Consider the following 21,484-nt stretch of genomic DNA (forward strand, 5'->3'; position numbering starts at 1 on the left):
GAAGAAGGGGGTGGGGGTGGAGAAGCAAATGGGCGCTTCTCCTATGTGCCCTGGCTGGGAATCGAACCCGGGTCCCCCGCACGCCAGGCCGACGCTCTACCGCTGCACTTTTTGTTTTTATTTTAATTTTTTTTTTTTTTTTTTTTAACAGAGGCAGAGATAGACAGGGACAGACAGACAGGAACAGAGAGAGATGAGAAGCATCAATCATCAGTTTCTCGTTGCGCGTTGCGACTTCTTAGTTGTTCATTGATTGCTTTCTCACATGTGCCTTGACCGTGGGCCTTCAGCAGACCAAGTAACCCCCTGCTGGAGCCAGCGACCTTGGGTCCAAGCTGGTGAGCTCTTTGCTCAAGCCAGATGAGCCCGCGCTCAAGCCGGCGACCTTGGGGTCTCGAACCTGGGTCCTTCCGCATCCCAGTCCGATGCTCTATCCACTGCGCCACCACCTGGTCAGGCTTATTTTAATTTTTTTAAATTAATAACTGAGTTAACAGAGATGTACACAATGAATTGATGAACAAGGGAAAAAGGCCAGTTTATGCACTTTTTGTAATATGCTATAATTTCATATGTAGTTGTTCCTTCATCCTCCTCACTTGATGTAGCTTATCCCACTGAAAGTTTGACCAGGAGGGTGAGCTGGTTATTTTTTGGGGTGCAGGGGAAGCATGTATCTCTGAAAATGATATACGGAATTGTCTGGAGAGGGTCCTCAGCTTCCAAAGGCAATGGTGATACTTCTAAAAGGTTAAAAAACACACTGATCTTGGTGTGTCACCTTAATGTAATTTCATTTAATTGAGAAGCTGACTCACTTTCTTATTATTTGTAGTGTTTAAGAGACATTTGCAAAAGCTTCAATAGTTGCAAAGTGATATGTTCTGGTATTCACTTACCATGTCGTTATTCTAGGTCATCACTCCTGAAGAAATTATTCACCCAGATGTGGACGAGCACTCGGTAATGACTTACCTGTCCCAGTTCCCCAAGGCCAAGCTCAAGCCAGGGGCCCCTCTTAAACCCAAACTCAACCCCAAGAAAGCCAGAGCCTATGGCAGAGGTAAGCACTGGTTGTGTTAGGTTTGAGGCTTGTCTTCTGGTTTTAGTAATTATGGTATGGCTTCAGGAGGAAAGTTCTCAAAATCAAGAATGTACAGGCTAAATCCTTGAAGGCATTGTAAGCCTCCTTTGTCGGTGTTTGTTTTACCTAAAGGCCCATTTATTTATGGCCATCTTTTTCTGCCTGATGAATCTAGGGTTTAAGAACTACTGCTGATTTAATGTGATGGAGATGAGTGGGTTTGTTGCTTTCTGATTTTAGTGCACTAACCTTGGGATGAAGAAATGACTGTTGTTCCCATTTTTCAGATGAGAAATCTGAGGCATAGTCCACAGAGTGGGAGGGTGGGAGACGGAAGCCTGGGTCTTCGGGCTGATTTGATGATTCAGTTTTCCTTTGGTTGTGCTAAAACTGCCTCAGGTTTCCAGACAGGGTGGGAGCTACTGATAACCCCTGGCAGACACTTCCTTGCTAAGACATCCTGTTTATGCAGCTGCCAGGAATGTTCTGCTCTGAACATTATGTTGGGGTGAAGGAATTTTGAGGTACTTGGTGCTCTGGTTGGCACTTGACTTTAAGCGTGCTAGTTTTTGTGTTGGTTTGTTTGTTTTTAATCACAGTTTACATTCAGTATTTTTCTGTGTTATTTTCTAGTGGATAGCGGAGTGGTTAAGACAATCATGTACTTTACAGCGTGCTTCCCCGAATATTTCAAGTACCTACCTGGCCCCATGTATAGTTTTTGAGAATACTAACTAGTGTGTAAGGACAACAGTGGTATCTCAGCCCAGTGTGATTGTTAATAAGGGTCAGCACAGTGAGATACAGCTTATTCCCTTTTCTATAGAAGTGCATTGTGTATCTTAATTTTCATAATATAATTGAAAAACATGTAGACACACAAAATAGCTTGTGTATCCTCTCGTAGCATCTATAGTTTTTTTTTTGCATTTTTCTGAAGCTGGAAACAGGGAGAGACAGTCAGACAGACTCCCGCATGCACCCGACCGGGATCCACCCGGCACGCCCACCAGGGGGCGATGCTCTGCCCATCCTGGGCGTCGCCATGTTGCGACCAGAGCCACTCCAGCGCCTGGGGCAGAGGCCACAGGGCCATCCCCAGAGCCCGGGCCATCTTTGCTCCAATGGAGCCTCGGCTGCGGGAGGGGAAGAGAAAGACAGAGAGGAAGGCGCGGCGGAGGGGTGGAGAAGCAAATGGGCGCTTCTCCTGTGTGCCCTGGCTGGGAATCAAACCCGGGTCCTCCGCACGCTAGGCGCATCTATAGTTTTTACCACTCTAATTAGTAGTTTTTTCTCGCCCTTAGTGTGTTGCATGCTTGTTTACATACATATATGTGTGTGATTGTTGGAATTATTTGCGGATAAATTTCAGACATGGTAACATTTCACGTCAGCAAAACTTGTCCTAAGAATAGGACATCCTCTTATGTCACCACAATATTCATTGTCACACATAAGCAAATTAACAACAATTTTGTATCAACTAGTATTCAGTTTTGTTTTCAAATTTATTGTCCTATAATTTTTTTAATTTTTATTTTGCATACCAAGATCTGATTATGATTCACTTACTACATTTGTTTATTTGTCTTTAGACTCTTTTAATCTAGAATAATTTTCCTTGACTTTTTAAAAAAATGAATCAACTCTCTGAAGAGTGCAGAGTGCTTGTCTTGTGGGATGCCCCATACTCATTCTCTTTGAAGATATCATTGCTGTATTTGGCGGGAGCTCAGTCTAAGAGGACCTGCAGTCAGGGTACTGGTGGTGACCATGTGCTGTTCTTAACTTTGATGGCCAGGTCCTTCTCACCTGTCTTTCTAGCATGATTCAGACCAGAAGACAATCTGATTGTTCTGGAACAAACCCACATGCCATTTGAGGTCCCTTTGGCAAAGAGGTGGGTGTCTGCAACCTTTTGTGTTACATATAGACTGGGGACTTTGTTTGATGGCCTCCCCAACCTGCCGTCACTCCAAGGTCAGCATGTCCATGCTTGCTTTGAAAGTGCTTTCTGTAAGCCACACCAAAGATGGGAGCTGGATTAAGGGATCTCTGGTTTTGTTTCTTAAAATTTATTTCATTTTTTAAAGGAATCTCTGATTTATTTATTTATTTATTTATTTTTTATTTATAATTTTTTAAAATTTATTTATTCATTTTAGAGAGGAGAGGGAGAGACAGAGAGAGAGAGAGGGGAGAGACAGAGAGAGAGAAGGGGGGGAGGAGCTGGAAGCATCAACTCCCATATGTGCCTTGACCAGGCAAGCCCAGGGTTTCGAACCGGTGACCTCAGCATTTCCAGGTCGACGCTTTATCCACTGCACCACCACAGGTCAGGCCAAGGAATCTCTGATTTTAAAGGTTATGCTTCCTAAAAGGCAAAAAGCTCAAATAGTCAAATAAATATCTTGTCAATAAAATTTCTCAAATGGATTAAATCTAATCAAGGCATAAAATGCTTGTTTGCAATAACCTTATCTCTGATTGTCCAGTTTCCCCATTGTTAATGTGAAATGGTTTCCTTTTATTGCTATTTTTTAAAAAGCGACAACTGGCTATATAGTTCAGGAATGTGGCTAAGTCATTGCCATTTCCTTCATCTGCCTCTTTGTAAATGTTATATAGTCGGAGAATCAATACTTTTTAAAAAGCATGTGTGTGTATAAATGTGTGTGTACAAATATATATATGTATTATGTATGTATTCTTTATATTTTTTGTTGTGCTAAGTATGCATAACATTCACTACTTTAACCACTTTCTTTCCTTCCTTCCTTCCTTCCTTCCTTCCTTCCTTCCTTCCTTCCTTCCTTCCTTCCTTCCTTCCTTCCTTCCTTCCAACAGAGAGAGAGAGAGTCAAAGAAAGGGATAGATAGGGACAGACAGACAGGAATTGAGAGAGATGAGAAGCATCAATCATCAGTTTTTCTTTGGGACACCTTACAAAGGTGACCCAATCACCTTGTTCATTGATTGCTTCCTTATATGTGCCTTGACCGTGGGCCTTCAGCAGACCGAGTAACCCCTTGCTCGAGCCAGTGACCTTTGGTCCAAGCTGGTGAACCTTGCTCAAACCAGATGAGCCAGCGCTCAAGCTGGCGACCTTGGGGTCTCGAACCTGGGTCCTCTGCATCCCAGTCCGATGCTCTATCCACTGCGCTACCGCCTGGTCAGGCACTTCAACCATTTTCATGTGCACAGTTCAGTGTCATTAAGTACATTGATGATGTGCAACCATCTCCACTATTCATCTCCTTCCTAAACTGAAGCTCTGTACTCATTAAACAGGAATTCTCATTCTCTTCTCCCCTCAGCCCCTGGTAACTACCATTCTATTTTCTGTCTCTGTGAATTTGCCTATTGTAGGTACCTCATGTAAGTGGAACTATATGGTATTTGACCTTTTGTGTTTGGCTTAATTCGTGTGTTTTCAAGGTTCATCTATGTTGTTGCATGTATCAGAATTTCATTCCTTTTTAAAACTGAACAATACTGTTAATATAGACTACATTGTATCTTTCTACTCTTCTATCAATGGACATTTGGGTTGTTTCCACCTTTCAGTGCTGTGTATAATGTGCTGTGAGCATGGGTATACAAGTATGTTCAAGTTGCTTCTTTCCATTTTTTTTGGTATCTACCTAGAAGTGGAAATTGCGAGATCATATGGTAATTCTGTGTTTAACATTTTCTTTCTTTTTAAGTAGGAAGACAAAAATAGTCATTTTCAGCAACAGGGCCATACATAAGACCACATGGGTAGGGCCTTAAGATGTTACTTGTCCTGTGGAGAGACAAAGGGCAGGGACAGTTTGCTCTTTCCTGTGTGACCACATTGCTTCATTCCTGCCTGCTAAACCAGGGACTAGAGAATGTTTTATTTTCTGGTTTCTAAACGGTTGAGAGGTTTGTTTTATTTCCCTCTGGGTGTAAATTAGACTGCAGTTACCAGGCAGTTACCCTTGCTGGTCATCTGCTCCCTGAGCCCTGACGTGCTTAGTTCCAGTGGGTTGTAGGCGAGAAGGCTGGGTTGAGGTAAACTTGTGGCCACAAATGGATCTTTGTGGTGGGCTTCCTTGTAGGTTTAGGTAGGTTGAAAGTGTGCATCTATGAGCTAAGCAGAGACCTTTTTCAAAACCCATGGTCTGTGTGAAGCATTCACTGCACAGCAAGACTTGAACCCTTTTTATTCCGAGTAGATGTGGGGAAGGGTTGTCCGCATGGTGAGCGAAGCTCCCGGGAGTTTGGAGTGCAAGCTATGGGTCAGCCTCCTAACCAACCATGTCGGCCAGAGTCATGGCTGAGCTGCAGTTAGTTGTTTCTCTCAGGCTGTTGGAGTCAGATGGAGTGGGTTTTTATGAATATAGTAAGTGCATGTTTAAATCTAGTTGTTAAATGATGTGATCACTCTGTGAATTTGAAACAAAAGAAAAATGTATAAAATAACTGAAAGCATGCTTCCCTACTGCTGGTCCCATCCCTTGCTTCATTCTGAGGTATTTTTTTCCAGACTTTCCTGTCTTGTTCTGTTTATACATAGTTGGCAATGAGGTTCAGCTATGTATTTCCTCCAATTTGCATTTCTTTCCTAACAATGTGTGAATATTATCTTGTTCTATAATAATGAACCACCAGTTTTTCTTAAACTAAATTATTTATGGAAAAACGAATACAAATCCAGGGTATGTAGTAATAAGTGACCCAGTGTTTTTAATGGACTGATGATGAGAGAAAGAAGAGGTAGTGAGAAACTGAGAGATTTAACATGACTTAAGAGACTTAGTAACCAGTCAACCAGTTGTAATAGATGAACCTTACGTGGACCCTATTTCAACTAACCGTTAAAAAGAAATTCGTGCCCTGGCCGGTTGGCTCAGCGGTAGAGCGTCGGCCTAGCGTGCGGAGGACCCGGGTTCGATTCCCGGCCAGGGCACACAGGAGAAGCGCCCATTTGCTTCTCCACCCCTCCGCCGCGCTTTCCTCTCTGTCTCTCTCTTCCCCTCCCGCAGCCAAGGCTCCATTGGAGCAAAGATGGCCCGGGCACTGGGGATGGCTCCTCGGCCTCTGCCCCAGGCGCTAGAGTGGCTCTGGTAGCAATATGGCGACGCCCAGGATGGGCAGAGCATCGCCCCCTGGTGGGCAGAGCGCCGCCCCATGGTGGGCGTGCCGGGTGGATCCCGGTCGGGCGCATGCGGGAGTCTGTCTGACTGTCTCTCCCTGTTTCCAGCTTCAGAAAAATGAAAAAAAAAAAAAAAAAGAAATTCGTGATACTTATAAGATAATTAGAAATTTGAATCCTGAATATTTGCTATTAGGAAATTATTGTTAATTTTTTTGATGGGATAGTTTTTTTGATGTAGCTAGTCTAAACATGTCTTTTAGAGATATATAGTGAATGTTGATGAGTGGAGAGTGAGGACTAGGATTTGCATCAGGAAGAGGGAAGTGGTGGGGGTACAGGTGTGAGTTAGTTGTTGCTGAGGCCAGGTGACGGGGTTCGTCTCCAATTTTCTGTGTCTGTATAGGTTTTAATTCTTTATAATGAAAAACTGAAAAGGAAATTATTCTTGAGCAAATTTTGCTGCTGGGAGGATGGAGTGGAAGTACTTTTTCTACCTCCTCCCACTAAGTACACCTAAAATCCCTGGGCATTTTATACAGAACGAACAGAAGAAGACTCTGAAGACAGTAAGGCAGACTAACTAGGGACCTGGGGATCCAAGGACTGACACAGTAATGAGTCCCTTGCTTTCACTCCTGCCTCACAAATCCCAGACTTGGAACTGAATAAGCTGACAGCCTGGAAATGCCAGTGAGCACAGACACAAAAAGTCCCAACAAAAGCCTGTTCTTTCTACCACAAGACCAGTAAAGGGCAGCCTAGCAAGGCAGCCCTCTTTTAGACACTCACTGCTTTGCTCCAGCCCAACACGACTGCAGTGGCTGTGGCCCTAGCCCCGTTTACACCAGCACAGGCCAAATGCGGGCCTGCATTTCACCACAGTGATAGCAGTAGAAGCCATCTGAGTAGTGGTGAGGCACTCCTACCCCTTTCAGCCACTGGTGGGGGAGGGCTGATAAAAGCTGGAATTCCCAGTCTCACACACCGGTAATTAGGAGTCCCCTCACTTTGAGAAGCAGTGCAGGTTGAATAGGGAGCCTGGACTTCTTCCCCCACTGGCAGTAACAGGGTATGCACCCCTCCAACCCCTGCTGAAGTGGTATTATACAAAGGCAACCTCAGAGTCTCATAATACTCAGAATATCCAGGTTTCAATAACAAAAATCTCTCATTATACCAAGAACCAGGAAGATCTCAAACTGAATAAAAAAGACAATTAGTTGATGCCAACACTGAGGAAATAGAGATGTTAGAATTATTTGATATTTGATAAAGATTTTATTTTTAAAAAATGTTTATTTTATTGATTTTAGAGAGAGGCAGGGAGAGAGTGAGAGAGAGAGACAGGAATATCGATCTGTTCCTGTATGTGTCCTGACTGGGGTCAAACCAGCGACCTCTGTGCTGTGGGACAATGCTCTAACCAACTGAGCTATCCAGCCAGGACAGAATTATTTGAAAGATTTTAAGGCAGCTATTATATAAAAGGCTCCAACAAACAATCACAGGTACACTTGAAACAAATGAAAAAATTTTGAAAATCTCAGCAAAGAAGTAGAAGATATAAAGAAGAACCAAATGGAAGTTTTTATCTATCTATCTGTCTATCTATATATTTAAAATTTTAAGAATAATTAAAAAAAATTTTTATTTATTGACTAGAGAGTGGAGAGAAAAAGGGGGGAAGAGGAACAGGAAGCACTAACTTGTAGTAGTTGCTTCTTATATGTCCCTTGACCAGGTAAGCCCAGAGTTTTGAACCTGTGACCTCAGCATTACAGACTCATGCTTTATCCACCGCACTACCACAGGTCAAACTATTTATTTAATTTAAAAAATGTATTTATAAATTCCAGAGGGAGAGAAACATCTATCTGTTCCTGTATGTGCCCTGACCAGAGATCAACCCACAACCTTTGTACATTTGGACAACACTCTAACCGACTGAGCTATCCTGCCAGTGTCCAAATGGACGTTTTAGAACTGAAAAATGGAATAACTAAAATAACTGAATGGATGAGTTTAATAGCAGAGTGGGAAGACTGGAAAATAGAGCAACAAACATGACCCAATCTGAATGACAGAGACAGTAGAAAAAAATGAACACAGCCTTGGAGACCTGTGGAACAATAGATAATAAAACATCTAGCATTCATATCATAGGAGACCCAAAAGGAGAGTAGAAAGGGGGCAGGGCTAAAAAATGCCCAAAGAAATAATGGCTGAAAATTCCCCAAATTTGGCAAGGTACAGATTCAGGAAGCTGAGCTAAACCCAAACAAGATAAACACCAAGAAAAATGTTCTCACCCAGCCACATGTTAGACAAATTTCAAGAAACTAGACAGTAAAAGCTTGAAAGCAACAAGAGAAATGACACCTTACCTGTTGGGGGAAACTATGGCAGATTTCTCATCGAAGAAAGTGGCACAACATTCTTCACGTGCCGGAAGAAAAGAACTATCTATCCAGTATCCTATATCCAGGGATGAGAATGTCCTCTAAGAATGAAGAGGAAATTACGACATTCTCACCTGACCAGGCGGTGGTGCAGTGGATAGAGCATCGGACTGGGATGCTGAGGACCCAGGTTCGAGACCCCGAGGTCGCCAACTTGAGCACGGGCTCATCTGGTTTGAGCAAGGCTCACCAGCTTGAGCCCAAGGGTGCTGCCTCGAGCAAGGGGTCACTTGGTCTGCTGTAGCCCCCCAGTCAAGGCACATATGAGAAATCAATCAGTGAACAACTAAGGAACCGCAACAAAGAATTGATGTTTCTCATCTCTCTCCCTTTCTGTCTGTCCTTATCTGTCCCTCTCTCTGACTCTCTCTGTCTCTGCCACACAAAAAACAACAACAATAAAACAAACATAACAACAAAAAGACACATTCTCAGATAAAGAAAAATTAAAAGAATTTGTCATGAGCACATCTACCCTAAAAGGATGACTAAAGGAAATTCTCTGGACAGAAAGGAAGCAATGAAAAAAGAATCTTGGAACAACAGGAAGAATGAACATGGTAAGCAAAAATGTGGATTGCCATAAGAGACTTTCTTCAAAAAACCATAAGCTACCAAAGCTCACCAAGATGAAGTAAATAACCTGAGTGGTCCTATAACTATTAAAGGAATCAGATTTGTAATTGAAAAGCTCTTGGAAAACAAATCTCCAGGCTCAGGTGATTTAACTGGAGGAAGAATCAATACCAATTCTACACAATTTCTTCCAGAAAATGAGGAGGAAATACCTCCCAATTCATTTTATGAACCCAGTATTGCTCTAACCACACACAGGAAATGCCAAAAAAGAAAACTACAGACCAGTATCCCCCCATAGAATTTTGTAGTACATAAAAATAATTATTCATCAAAACCAAATGGAGTTTATTCAAGGGGTACAAGTCTGACATGTGATTAGAAAGTTAGCAAAAGCTATTCTCACAGGCTAAAGAAGAAAAATCACGTGATCATATCAACTGATACAGGAAAAGCATCTGATAAAGCTCAACAACCATTCATGATTAGAACTCAGAAAAAAAGGAATAGAGAACTTCCTCAATTCAATATAGAGTAGCTACCACAAAATAGTTACAGCTCAGTATAAATAATGGTGAAAGACTGTGTTCCCTAAGATCGGAATAAGGCAAGATGTCCACTCAGCCCTGCTATTCAATGTCATGATGCAGGTTTTAGCTGACACAGTACAAAGAGAAGGAAATAAAAGCCACCTATTGGAAAGTAAGATATAAAACTGTCCCTATTTGCAGATGACATAATAGTCCGTGAGAAAATATTTAAAAAGCAAAAAGCTCTCTTTAAATAAGTTAAACACAGTCTCAGGATATTAAGACCAACATACAAATACTAATTATATTTCTGTCTACTAGACATAACAAAAAAACACCAAACTTAAAAATGCCATACCATTTATAGTCACTCAAGAACTTGAGAAATAAGTGTAAGTGTGACAAAATATGTATATGATTTACGTGCTTAAAACTACAAAACCACTAATGAATAAATCAAGGAAGATCTAAATAAATGGGGGTCTGACCTGTGGTGGCACAATGGATAAAGTGTTGACCTGGAACACTGATGTCGCTGGTTCAAAACCCTGGGTTTGCCTGGTCAAGGCACATATGCAAATTGATGCTTCCTGCTCCTCCCCCTTCTCTCTCTCTCTCCTCTCTAAAATGAATAAATAAAAATCTTTAAATAAATGGGCAGAGGTACTGTTTTTATAAATTAAAAAAGTCAAAGTAAAGATGTCAGTTCTCCCTAAATTGTCATATAGGTTTAATACATTTGCTATCAAAATCCTGGCAAGATTTTTTTGGTAGACATAAAAAAGATTATTATTTCAAAATGTATATGAAAAAGCAAAGGAACTATAGTAGGGAAATCAATTTTGAAAAAAAAAGAACAATAAAGGAAGAGTCAGTATACCTGATTTCAAGACTTAAAATAAGCTACGATAATCAAGACTGTGATACTGTTGGAGGGATAGATGTATATAGGTCAATAGAATGGAGTACAGAACTCAGAAAGATTCCCATTCCAATATGCACAACTTATTCTTTACAAAAGTGCAGAAGCACTTCTCAACACATGATGCCAGAAAGAAAAAAAAGGAACCTCAGTCTAACTCTCACACTTTATATAAAAATTAAGTCAATTGACCACAGACTTGAATGTAAGACTATGTAACTGTAAAACTTAAAACCAGAAGGGAATCTTTGGGATCTAAGACAATGTAGAGTTCTAGACTTGACACCAAAAGCATGTTCCATAAAAGAAAAAGAAAATGATAAGTTGGAGTTCATATCAAAGTTAAAAACTTTAAAAAATGTAGGAAATTATGGTTTTTCTTAAAGTCTAGGCAGGTGCACAAGGAGGTGACTGTATGTTCTGTTAGGGAGTTTCTCATTGAAGGGTGCATTCCTGGGTCCCCCACTCTTCTGCGGGACCAGCTCCCTTAGCCTGCACCATGCTACAAGTGCACAAGGAGGTGACTGTATGTTCTGTTAGGGAGTTTCTCATTGAAGGGTGCATTCCTGGGTCCCCCACTCTTCTGCGGGACCAGCTCCCTTAGCCTGCACCATGCTACAAGTGCACAAGGAGGTGACTGTATGTTCTGTTAGGGAGTTTCTCATTGAAGGGTGCATTCCTGGGTCCCCCACTCTTCTGCGGGACCAGCTCCCTTAGCCTGCACCATGCTACAGGCCACCTGGACAGCTTCTCAGATAGGACTCAAATGTTGCTCCAAGGGCCTGGGAAGACTTTTTCAAACCTTGCAAATTAAGGGGATGAAAAGATAAGCTAACGACTGGGAGAAAATATTTGGAAACCACATATTCAACAAAGCACTAGTGTCTAGAATATAAACTCAATAGTTAAAATAAAACAAAACAAAATAATCAAAACTACCCAATTAGAAGATAGGCAAAAGGTAGAAACTGTCATCACTGACTAGACTGTACAGATAGAAACTGTCACCTCACTGACTAGACTGTACAGATAGAAACTGTCACCTCACTGACTAGACTGTACAGATAGAAGCTGTCACCTCACTGACTAGACTGTACAGATAGAAACTGTCACCTCACTGACTAGACTGTACAGATAGAAACCGTCACCTCACTGACTAGACTGTACAGATAGAAGCTGTCACCTCACTGACTAGACTGTACAGATAGAAACTGTCACCTCACTGACTAGACTGTACAGATAGAAGCTGTCACCTCACTGACTAGACTGTACAGATAGAAACTGTCACCTCACTGACTAGACTGTACAGATAGAAACTGTCACCTCACTGACTAGACTGTACAGATAGAAACTGTCACCTCACTGACTAGACTGTACAGATGGCACAGCAGCACGGGAAAAGGTGTTCAATGCCATTGCATAGAGCAGTGACTTGCAACCTTTTCATTATAGTTAATTCAACATTAACCAATTACTAAAATTTTAAAATTACTAAAATATATTGAGTGTTTTTGCTGATCTGACAAAAAAAATAGGTGTAATTTTGATTCATTCACACCAGATGTTTAATGTGTTGCTGTTATTTTTTTATTTGACAATCTAAGGGAAAAGAGGTCAGTGCCCCAGACTAAATAGTCAGGTATTGCATGTTTTAAAAATTGTTGCAGCACAGCAGTTGAAAATTGAAGCCACAGAGAAATGCAAGTTAAAACCACTGCAGACCTATCAGAATGACTAAAGTAGAAAGCAGTGACAACAGTCAGTGCTGGCCAGGATGCAGAGAAGCTGGATCCAGCCAGATCCCTCACACATTGCTGGTAGGAATGTAAAATGGTCCAGCCACTCTGGAACAGAGTGTTGTAGGCAGTTTTTAAAAAGAATTAAAATGCAACTACTGTTTGACCCAACAGTTGCACTCCTTGGCATTTATCCTGGGGAAATGAAAACATGGTCTTACACAAATCTGTATGTGATGCTTATAGCAGTTTTATCAGTTACAGACAATTGAAAACAACCCAGATACACCCTCCCCCCTTTCTCTTTCTCTCTCCCTCTCTCCCCCTTCCCCCACAGCCATGGCTCAAATGGTTCTAGCAAGTTGGCCTTGGGTGCTGAGGATGGCTCCATGGCCTTGCCTCAGGCACCAAAATAGCTCCATTGCTGAGCAATAGAAAAGTGGACCCAGATGGGAAAACCAGTAGGAGGCCTGACAGGTGGATCCCAGGCGGGTCGCATGTGGGAGTCGGTCTCTCTGCCTCCCCACCTCTCTTCACTTAATTAAAAAAAATTATAATGTATGATTCCATTTATGTAACATTCTGGATATGATAAAATTAGAGATGGATAGCAGATGAGAAGAGAATGAGGTGGGAGGTCAGAGGATGTGACTAGAAAAGAGCAACATGAGGGATCCTGATGAGGGTGGAAATACTCTTATTTTGGCAGTGTCAAGATCAGCGACCTTGTCATGACACTGCACTGGAGTTGTGTACAATGTAACTGTCGAGGAACTGAATAAAAGTATATTAATTCTTATACTTGCATGTGAATCTGTCTCAGATTAATTTGGTCAGTTGTCTCAAAATAAAAAGGTTAATTAAAAAATAATTGAATGCAATTTTTAAACATTTTACTACAAAATTGTCTTTAATGAAAAATGAGCCATTCTCCGATATTTCATTCCTCCTCTTTCAAAGTTGCCTCTCTCAGTGCCAGCTCCACTGCCAGTCACCCTTCTTTTTTCATAATTGTATAGATTTCTGAATTGCTCTGATTATTTCAGAATTGATTGTTGCTTACATAACAAGGAAAAAATTAGGGATTGGAACTCGTTGTTGTGTTATTCTTGGCATGGCAGTTTGTCCCTGTCTCCCATGTGGTGGCTGCAGGGCCGAGTCCTATGTCTGGGTGTCCTGAAGGAGACACAAGGGCTGATGGCTTGTGTCAGGGCCTGGCCCAGCTTGTAATGTGCTTGTGTACACCTGTGGCAGGAATCGAGCCCACTGGAAACATGGTGAAGCAGCCGGCCAAGTTTACTGTGGACACTATCAGCGCCGGGCAAGGAGACTTGATGGTGTTTGTCGAGGACCCAGAAGGGAACAAAGAAGAGGTATGGTGGAGGATGCTGCCTCCTCTGTAAGAATCCCATGGGATTTGTCACAGGGCTGGGGCTGTGCCTCCATTTTTCTCATTAAAACTCACAACAAAAATTGTTTTTTACCAAAAGGATCCTGAGGCTTCAATGGTTGAAGTTACTTACCTAAAGGCTGTGCCTTGAAAATTATAAATTGATACCCAAGATCACAATGTTTAATAAAATAAAGTATACTTTGATTTTCGCAAAGGCCTAGTTAGTTGAGGTTTTAGATACTGATGGCCAGAATAACGATAACAATACAGTTTTGAGGTGTTCCTCTCTTCCTACTCTGATCATCCTTTAGTTTTTCCCTCAGGGACTTTGCAAGTACTGTTCCTTTTGTCTACGTATCTTAAGACTATATTTTATTTCTAGTGCTTCATAATATCTGAAATTCTAAGTTCACTGGCATATTGTTAATTTCCTCCACTCTAGCAGAGATTCTACCCGATTTTCTTTTCTTTTTTTTTTCCTCTACCTGATTTTCTTTATTTGGGGGTACCTAACACTGGACCCAGCATTTCATGAATACCTAACATATGTGGCCAGTAAAGATTTAAGTTACTTGCTTTATAATCTCTCTCATCTGGAGAGTTTCAGCCCTGTGACAGCAGAGAGTCCTGACTTGGTTATACCTTTGTGTTACATTATTTGTTTCTGTGACTTCAAGCTACTCTTTTCCTGGGCAGTTCTGTAGGAGTGATGGGGCAGGAAATGGCCAGGACAGGTTCCTGACCTGCCAGCTCTCTGCAAGAGATTGGCTCTATCAGAATGCTTTTACTCATACCTGGTGCCTTCTCTAACTGCTGCTCATCTTCTGTCCTAGGCACAAGTGACCCCTGCTAGTGACAAGAACAAGACTTACTCTGTGGAGTATCTGCCTAAGGTCACCGGGCTGCACAAAGTAAGATGAAGTGTCATGGCTGTTCCTTGGAATGCTCTTCGGAGCTTGCTTCAATACGTGTGGAAGGAAGGATATCTTAGGAAAAAGAGTGATTTTCTTAAGATAACTTCTGATTTTCCTTTCTGATTATAAAAGTACCCATGCTCGTTATAGAAAATTCGGGATCCCCATGAATCAGACTTGAGACATTAGCTAATCTATCTAGATTTGTTGAATTCCACTAAGTTTTTTATTTTTCTTTTTTTTTCTTTCTTTCTTTCTTTCTTTCTTTCTTTCTTTCTTTCTTTCTTTCTTTCTTTCTTTTTTTTTACAGAGACAGAGAGAGAGTCAGTGAGAGGGATAGATAGGAACAGACAGACAGGAAGGGAGAGAGATGAGAAGCATCAATCATCAGTTTTTTGTTGTGGCACTTTAGTTGTTCATTGATAGCTTTCTCATATGTGCCTTGACCGTGGGCCTTCAGCAGACCGAGTAACCCCTTGCTCAAGCCAGTGACCTTGGGTCCAAGCTGGTGAGCTTTAGCTCAAACCAGATGAACCCGCGCTCAAGCTGGCGACCTTGGGGTCCCGAACCTGGGTCCTCTGAATCCCAGTGCGATGCTCTATCCACTGCGCCACCGCCTGGTCAGGCAAGTTTTTTATTTTTTATTTTTTTATTTATTTTTTTGTGAGAGAGACAGAGACAGGGACAGATAGATAGGAAGTGGGAGAGATGAGAAGCATTAATTCTTTTTTTTTTTTTTTTTCCTTTTTCTTTTTTTTTTTCTTTCATTTTTCTGAAGCTGGAAACAGGGAGAGACAGTCAGACAGACTCCCGCATGCGCCCGACCGGGATCCACCCGGCACGCCCACCAGGGGCGATGCTCTGCCCACCAGGGGGCGATAATCTGCCCATCCTGGGCGTCGCCATGTTGCGACCAGAGCCACTCTAGCGCCTGAGGCAGAGGCCACAGAGCCATCCCCAGCGCCCGGGCCATCTTTGCTCCAATGGAGCCTCGGCTGCGGGAGGGGAAGAGAGAGACAGAGAGGAAAGCGCGGCGGAGGGGTGGAGAAGCAAATGGGCGCTTCTCCTGTGTGCCCTGGCCGGGAATCGAACCCGGGTAGAAGCATTAATTCTTTATTGCAGCACCTTGGTTGTTCAGTGATTGCTTTCTCATATGTGCCTTGACTGGGGGGCTACAGCAGAGTGAATGACCCCTTGCTCAAGCTAGAGACCTTGGGCTTCAAGCCAGCGACCATGGGGGTCATGTCTATGATTCCGCGCTTACGCCAGCAACCCCTCACTCACTCAAGCTGGTAAGTCCATGCTCAAGCCGGGCGACCTTGGGGTTTTGAACCTGCATTCTCTGCGTCCCAGTCTGATACTGTCCACTGCGCCACCGCCTGGCCAGGCATTTTTTTGTAATTTTTAAATTCTGCCTATGTAACTGCATACCTGGAGTATAGATGCTAAGCCATGGGCTTTGTCTTTAATGCTGCCTTAAGTAGCCCCTTCAAAGTGTTCTGGAGCATCTATCAGCATTGAAGCCTGAGCATGGAGAAGGCCCAGTGACTATAGTGGAGGCCAGTGGCCCACTCATGTACATGGAGAATTGATGGGGAACCAGCCCCAGGCTATTTGTCTCAGCAACATTCTGAGTTCTGTTTGAGTTGATGTTCACTTGGCCTATGGGTGGGGGTTAAGGGAGTCTTGCAGAAAAGTGGAGTGAAACCTTCAACAGCACACACAGTCCAGTCCCTGTGAACCATGACAAGATTGAGACATCGACCATACTCACCATCTTGATCTTTAATGAATTCATCTGGAACCATGGCCATAGATTTACACCCTTGGAACATCATGAGTTTAGGGGAAAAAATCTTGAAGAGAGCATTTATAATGTAATTAATATATTCAATTCATATGAAGCCTAACCTAATATCCCTGAAAAATTTAAAAGATGAGGACTCTAGTTTAAGTTTTAGATGAACTGGACCTATGGTGGTGCAGTGGATAAAATGTTGACCTGGAACACTGAGGTCAACATTTGAAAGCCCTGGCTTGCCTGGTCAAGGCACATATGGGAGTTGATGCTTCCTGCTCCTCTCCCCTTCTCTCTTTAAATAAACAAACAAACAAAATCTTAAAAAGTTTTAGGTGGAAATCTGTATTTTTTCTTGAATCCATGTGTCTGGGAATGATGAACTTAATCCCTTGAGAAATACTTTGACTCTAGGTTTGAGATCGTAGAGCTGTGCATTGTATTCTGGGGAAGAGTGGTCCCTTCTGCAGTTGCCTTAAAGGGCTGCCTTTCTAAAGATTCAAGTACAAGTATTTGTTCATATCCTACTGGAGAGGCTAATTATATCTGATGGAAGCATTTTTAGTTTGCTGAAGGCCAGATATCTCAGGCCCCACCACATGGCTGATGGAGCCGGGTGAGTCTCATTCAGGCCAGCAGCAGGGCTCCTGGTTTCAGCCCCCTTTGTGTGAATAATCAGGAGGATGGAAGAGAAAATCACAAAGCATGTGGCTTGATCTGGTAGTCTTGCTGGGCAAGGAGAAGTGATTACATGTCGTCTCTCTGTCACTTGTAGGTCACAGTACTTTTTGCAGGACAGCACATCTCCAAGAGCCCATTTGAAGTGAATGTCGACAAGGCCCAGGGAGATGCTACTAAAGTCACTGCAAAAGGCCCGGGTTTGGAAGCTGCAGGAAACATTGCCAATAAGCCGACCTACTTTGACATCTACACAGCAGGTACCATGCCTTTCCTCCTTGAACTGGGCTTTCTTGTAAAACCAGAGAAGGCTTGGGGTGTCTGACCTTTGTCTTTTAAATCAAACAGCCAACAATAAAAATAGTTTTTTCAATTTCTCCCCCCTATCTTGATAAATTTATCTTAAAAATTTTAATTACAGTTTATATGCAGTATTATTCTGTATTAGTTTCAGGTGTACAACATAGTAATTAGACAATTATAAACTTTTTATAAAGTGGTCACCCTGACATTTCAAATACCTACCTGACATGACTATACTCCCTATGCTGTTATTTGCATCCCTGTGATTATTCTGTAACTACCAATTTGTACTTCTCAATATCTTCATCTTTTCAGCCAGGTCCCCAAGTCCCCTCCCCTTTGGTAACCATCAATTTGTTCTCTGTTTTAAATGTGTTGGTTATATTTTTAGATTTTTCAAAACTAGCTTTCCCCCTTAAAATCTTACACACGAGCTTGACATTGTTTATTAAGAATCAGTCCATTTCTGTACACATTTCTTATTTGACTAAATAAATGTTCCAAAGAAACTTAAGTATTAAGAATCTTCTACTAGGCCAAATTCTGTACAAGGTCCTGTTTGGGTTGGGCGGGGAGGAGTGAATAAGATACAATTCTTGAAATGTCCGCTTTCTTTCTGGTGTAGAGAATGGGAGGAAAGGAAAGTCCAGCTGTGCCTGTCCCTCTCTGCCCGCAGAAAACAGCTGTGCACATCATGGTGTAGCCCTTCTGAGTGCCTCTGCCTCCTTCATTTGCAGTTTGTACTTGCTCTTATACTCATCAGCAGGGAGCTTTCTGAGAAGGTGCTGGGGCTCATGGAATGCTCTCTGTCATAGGTGCCGGCGTGGGTGACATTGGTGTTGAGGTGGAAGACCCCCAGGGGAAAAACACCGTGGAGCTGCTTGTGGAAGACAAAGGAAACCAGGTGTACCGATGTGTGTACAAACCAATGCATCCCGGCCCTCACGTGGTCAGGGTCACCTTTGCTGGGGACACCATTCCTAAGAGTCCCTTCATTGTACAGGTTGGGGAAGGTGAGTGCTTGGGGGCCGACCACATGTGCTTCTGGCATCCAGGCTCACTGTGCACATTCTCACGGCCAGGAGAATGGTCAGGGACCAGAACTGAACTCTCACCTATCCCGTTTCTGTGGGAAGTGGCTTCATATGTCCTCAAGATATTCATTCTAATATCTCTCTGTGAGTTGTGAAATGACCTCAGAGCTTTAATACTAACTCATTTAATCCTCCCCAAAACACTTGTCCAGGAGGGTCAGTTATCCCCACTGAGAAATGTAGGACTGAGGCCGTTGAGGCGTTGGCGTCTGTGGCCAAGGTTAGCTGCAGTAGCACTGCTGGTGTCCCGCGCTGGCCCACCCCTTCCCCCACTGCTTGGCCTCTGCTGGCTCCCAGGCACTGCATCTAATCATCACACCAGCCTCTGTTCTAGCTGCTATTATTATTCCCAGTTTGCAGTGGAGACACTGAGGCTTAGATGACATAAGATAATGTTGATTAGAGGCTAGGCATCAGTAGGAGTAGAATGCAGGTCTCTTGACCCCTTAATCACACTGCTAAACTCCCTCTGTAGTCAGAAACATGTATTTTTCTGTTAGACTTTTGCCTTCTTCTGTGTTGCTCTTCCTGTTCCCTACCCCGACCCCCAACTCTGCTGCCTTTTTAATCAATACTTGCCTTTTCCTGTTCTGTCCTGCATCTGCACCTGCAGACCTGGTGTCCTCTTCTGAATCCTGCCTCTGGGCTAGCCTGGACCCTGAAGCTGTTGGCTTCCTAGTTGAGAGCACTGGGCCTGAGGCACCTTGATTGGTAAGGGCTGTTTGGGTGGGGCTTCTTTGCCAGTTTGTTGTGCTGCCTGCAAATGTGGGCTGAGCCGATGCTGTTTGTGGCCTCAGGAAATGACACTGTAGGTGTTATCACAACATGTCCAGCCAGACAACAAGCCCACCTCTTATTAGGATGAAACATTTCAAAATGGTGGAGAATTTGGCAGTTTCCTTCAAACTCTAGTTCTATTTAGTGTTTATAAGAACTGAGCGGTTACCCTTTTAATATGGAGATCATTGTTCATGTTCAGAATTTTTATGAGTATTTGATTTTTTTAAAGACACATTTAAACCCTCCAAGGGAGGTCCTGTCATCTCATTGTGACTTATTCTTGATATAACCAACATTTCTCCCCTTGACAAATTAAAAAAAAACCCCACTACATATTCATAAGCAAAACTCTTTGACATAACACTAGAAAGAATTTGAATAGCTTTCCTTGTTCAGTAGTGTTTTCCCACGTCCTCTGTCATGGATTACCCTTTTCATTCCTGGCCTATCTCTCTATCACTGTATTCTATAACATGTAAGTAATAGAGTTTTTCTTTTGATATACTACTCCTTCCTTCAATTAAATGATTTTTTATAAAAAAGAAGCTGTATATCATTTTCACAATGAAAACCAATGGTACTTGCCACAAAGTTCCACCATAAACTTAAATACGTCCATGAACCACCTAAAATTGTCTCTAACTCCAAGGCTGTGTGTCTCTTTGGGAACTAGTTGTTTGCCAGATTGCCAGCTGAGGACATTGTGGAGGGCAGGAATGACCTTCCTTCTGTGGAGTAAACTAAAGAGTTTTTTTCTCTGGAGTTTGTGACCCATAGTGTATAGAGAGCTATCAAATATGCAGTGTCAAATTTGGAAAGGAAAAGCCATTTAATAAACAACATGACATTTTACCCATTAAGCTCCCATTTCTATACTTAATGAGAAGGATGCCCATGTTGACAATGAATTCCTGGGGTACAAGTATGTCTTTTATCAACTTTGTGATGAACTCTATAGAGCACTAATTTTGTGGACCTTATGTAAGGAATGTTAGAAGCTATCTTTGTCCTTAGTTTTTAGACTTACAACTTTAGGTTTTTTACCAGATCTAGACATTAACTTGAGAGCGATGTTCATTGCTAATAGTTTCATTCGTAGCCACCCGCATTCCTAGGACCTTGTAACAGAAGGTACTGAGTGTCTGTCTGCCTTGGCCAGAGTGGGGCTGGCTTCCCTTTGAGCTATCCTCTGGCTCTTTATGTGGAAGACGACAATGTTTAGACTTTTTTTTTTTCCTATTTTTCTGAAGCTGGAAACGGGGAGAGACAGTCAGACAGACTCCCGCGTGCGCCCGACCGGGATCCACCCGGCATGCCCACCAGGGGCGATGCTCTGCCCACCAGGGGACGATGCTCTGCCCCTCCGGGGGGTCACTCTGCCACGACCAGAGCCACTCTAGCGCCTGGGGCAGAGGCCAAGGAGCCATCCCCAGCGCCCGGGCCATCTTTGCTCCAATGGAGCCTTGGCTGTGGGAGGGGAAGAGAGAGACAGAGAGGAAGGAGGGGGTGGGGGTGGAGAAGCAAATGGGCGCTTCTCCTATGTGCCCTGGCCGGGAATCGAACCCGGGTCCCCCGCACGCCAGGCCGACGCTCTACCGCTGAGCCAACCAGCAGGGCCAATGATTAGACTTTTAGAAATGACTGGCCCAAAGTTTGGAACCTGGTCAGTTGTTTTCAAGCACTGTATTTTTCAGGTTGACTTGAAAAAATCCAGTCTTCCCAATTAGTGGGCCCTTGAGTATAGCAATGAGGTTTGAATAATGTCCAGCACTAGGTCTTAATTCCCCTTTACCACTGAGAGGATAAATGCCAGGATTCAGCTGGTACCCAGAGCCCAGGGAATCCACACCGCTCTCTGGTTTTCTTTGCCAAAGTAACTTTTCCTCATTCGCTCTGCGGTGTTGCTGGACAAAGTTATGTTGTGTCCTTATTAGCTAGCCTAGTGTGCTCCCTAAATGGGACCCCTGGTCTCAGCAAGTGCCTCATACTCTTTGTGCAGAGCAAATATTTTCTTGGCGGGTGGCTCCAAGTTACCTTGGCTCACTCAACTCTGACTAAAGAATGAAAGGTTGAATTGATGTCGAAACTCTGC

General features: G+C 42.9%; 1 protein-coding gene across 9 annotated transcripts in view; it reads left to right on the top strand.

The window, feature by feature from the left end:
- The window catches only part of FLNB (filamin B), a 159,986-nt gene that overhangs the window by 70,461 nt on the left and 68,041 nt on the right, over positions 1-21,484 (top strand). For all 9 annotated transcript variants that reach the window (XM_066351531.1, XM_066351532.1, XM_066351533.1 and 6 more), the window contains exons 4-8: positions 916-1,063; positions 13,687-13,805; positions 14,659-14,736; positions 17,313-17,475; positions 18,334-18,531. In XM_066351531.1, the coding sequence (XP_066207628.1) occupies positions 916-1,063; positions 13,687-13,805; positions 14,659-14,736; positions 17,313-17,475; positions 18,334-18,531 (706 nt within the window). The remainder of the gene's footprint in view (positions 1-915; positions 1,064-13,686; positions 13,806-14,658; positions 14,737-17,312; positions 17,476-18,333; positions 18,532-21,484) is intronic.

This window comes from Saccopteryx leptura, chromosome 10, assembly GCF_036850995.1.
Source record: "Saccopteryx leptura isolate mSacLep1 chromosome 10, mSacLep1_pri_phased_curated, whole genome shotgun sequence".
NCBI classification, from domain to species: domain Eukaryota; kingdom Metazoa; phylum Chordata; class Mammalia; order Chiroptera; family Emballonuridae; genus Saccopteryx; species Saccopteryx leptura.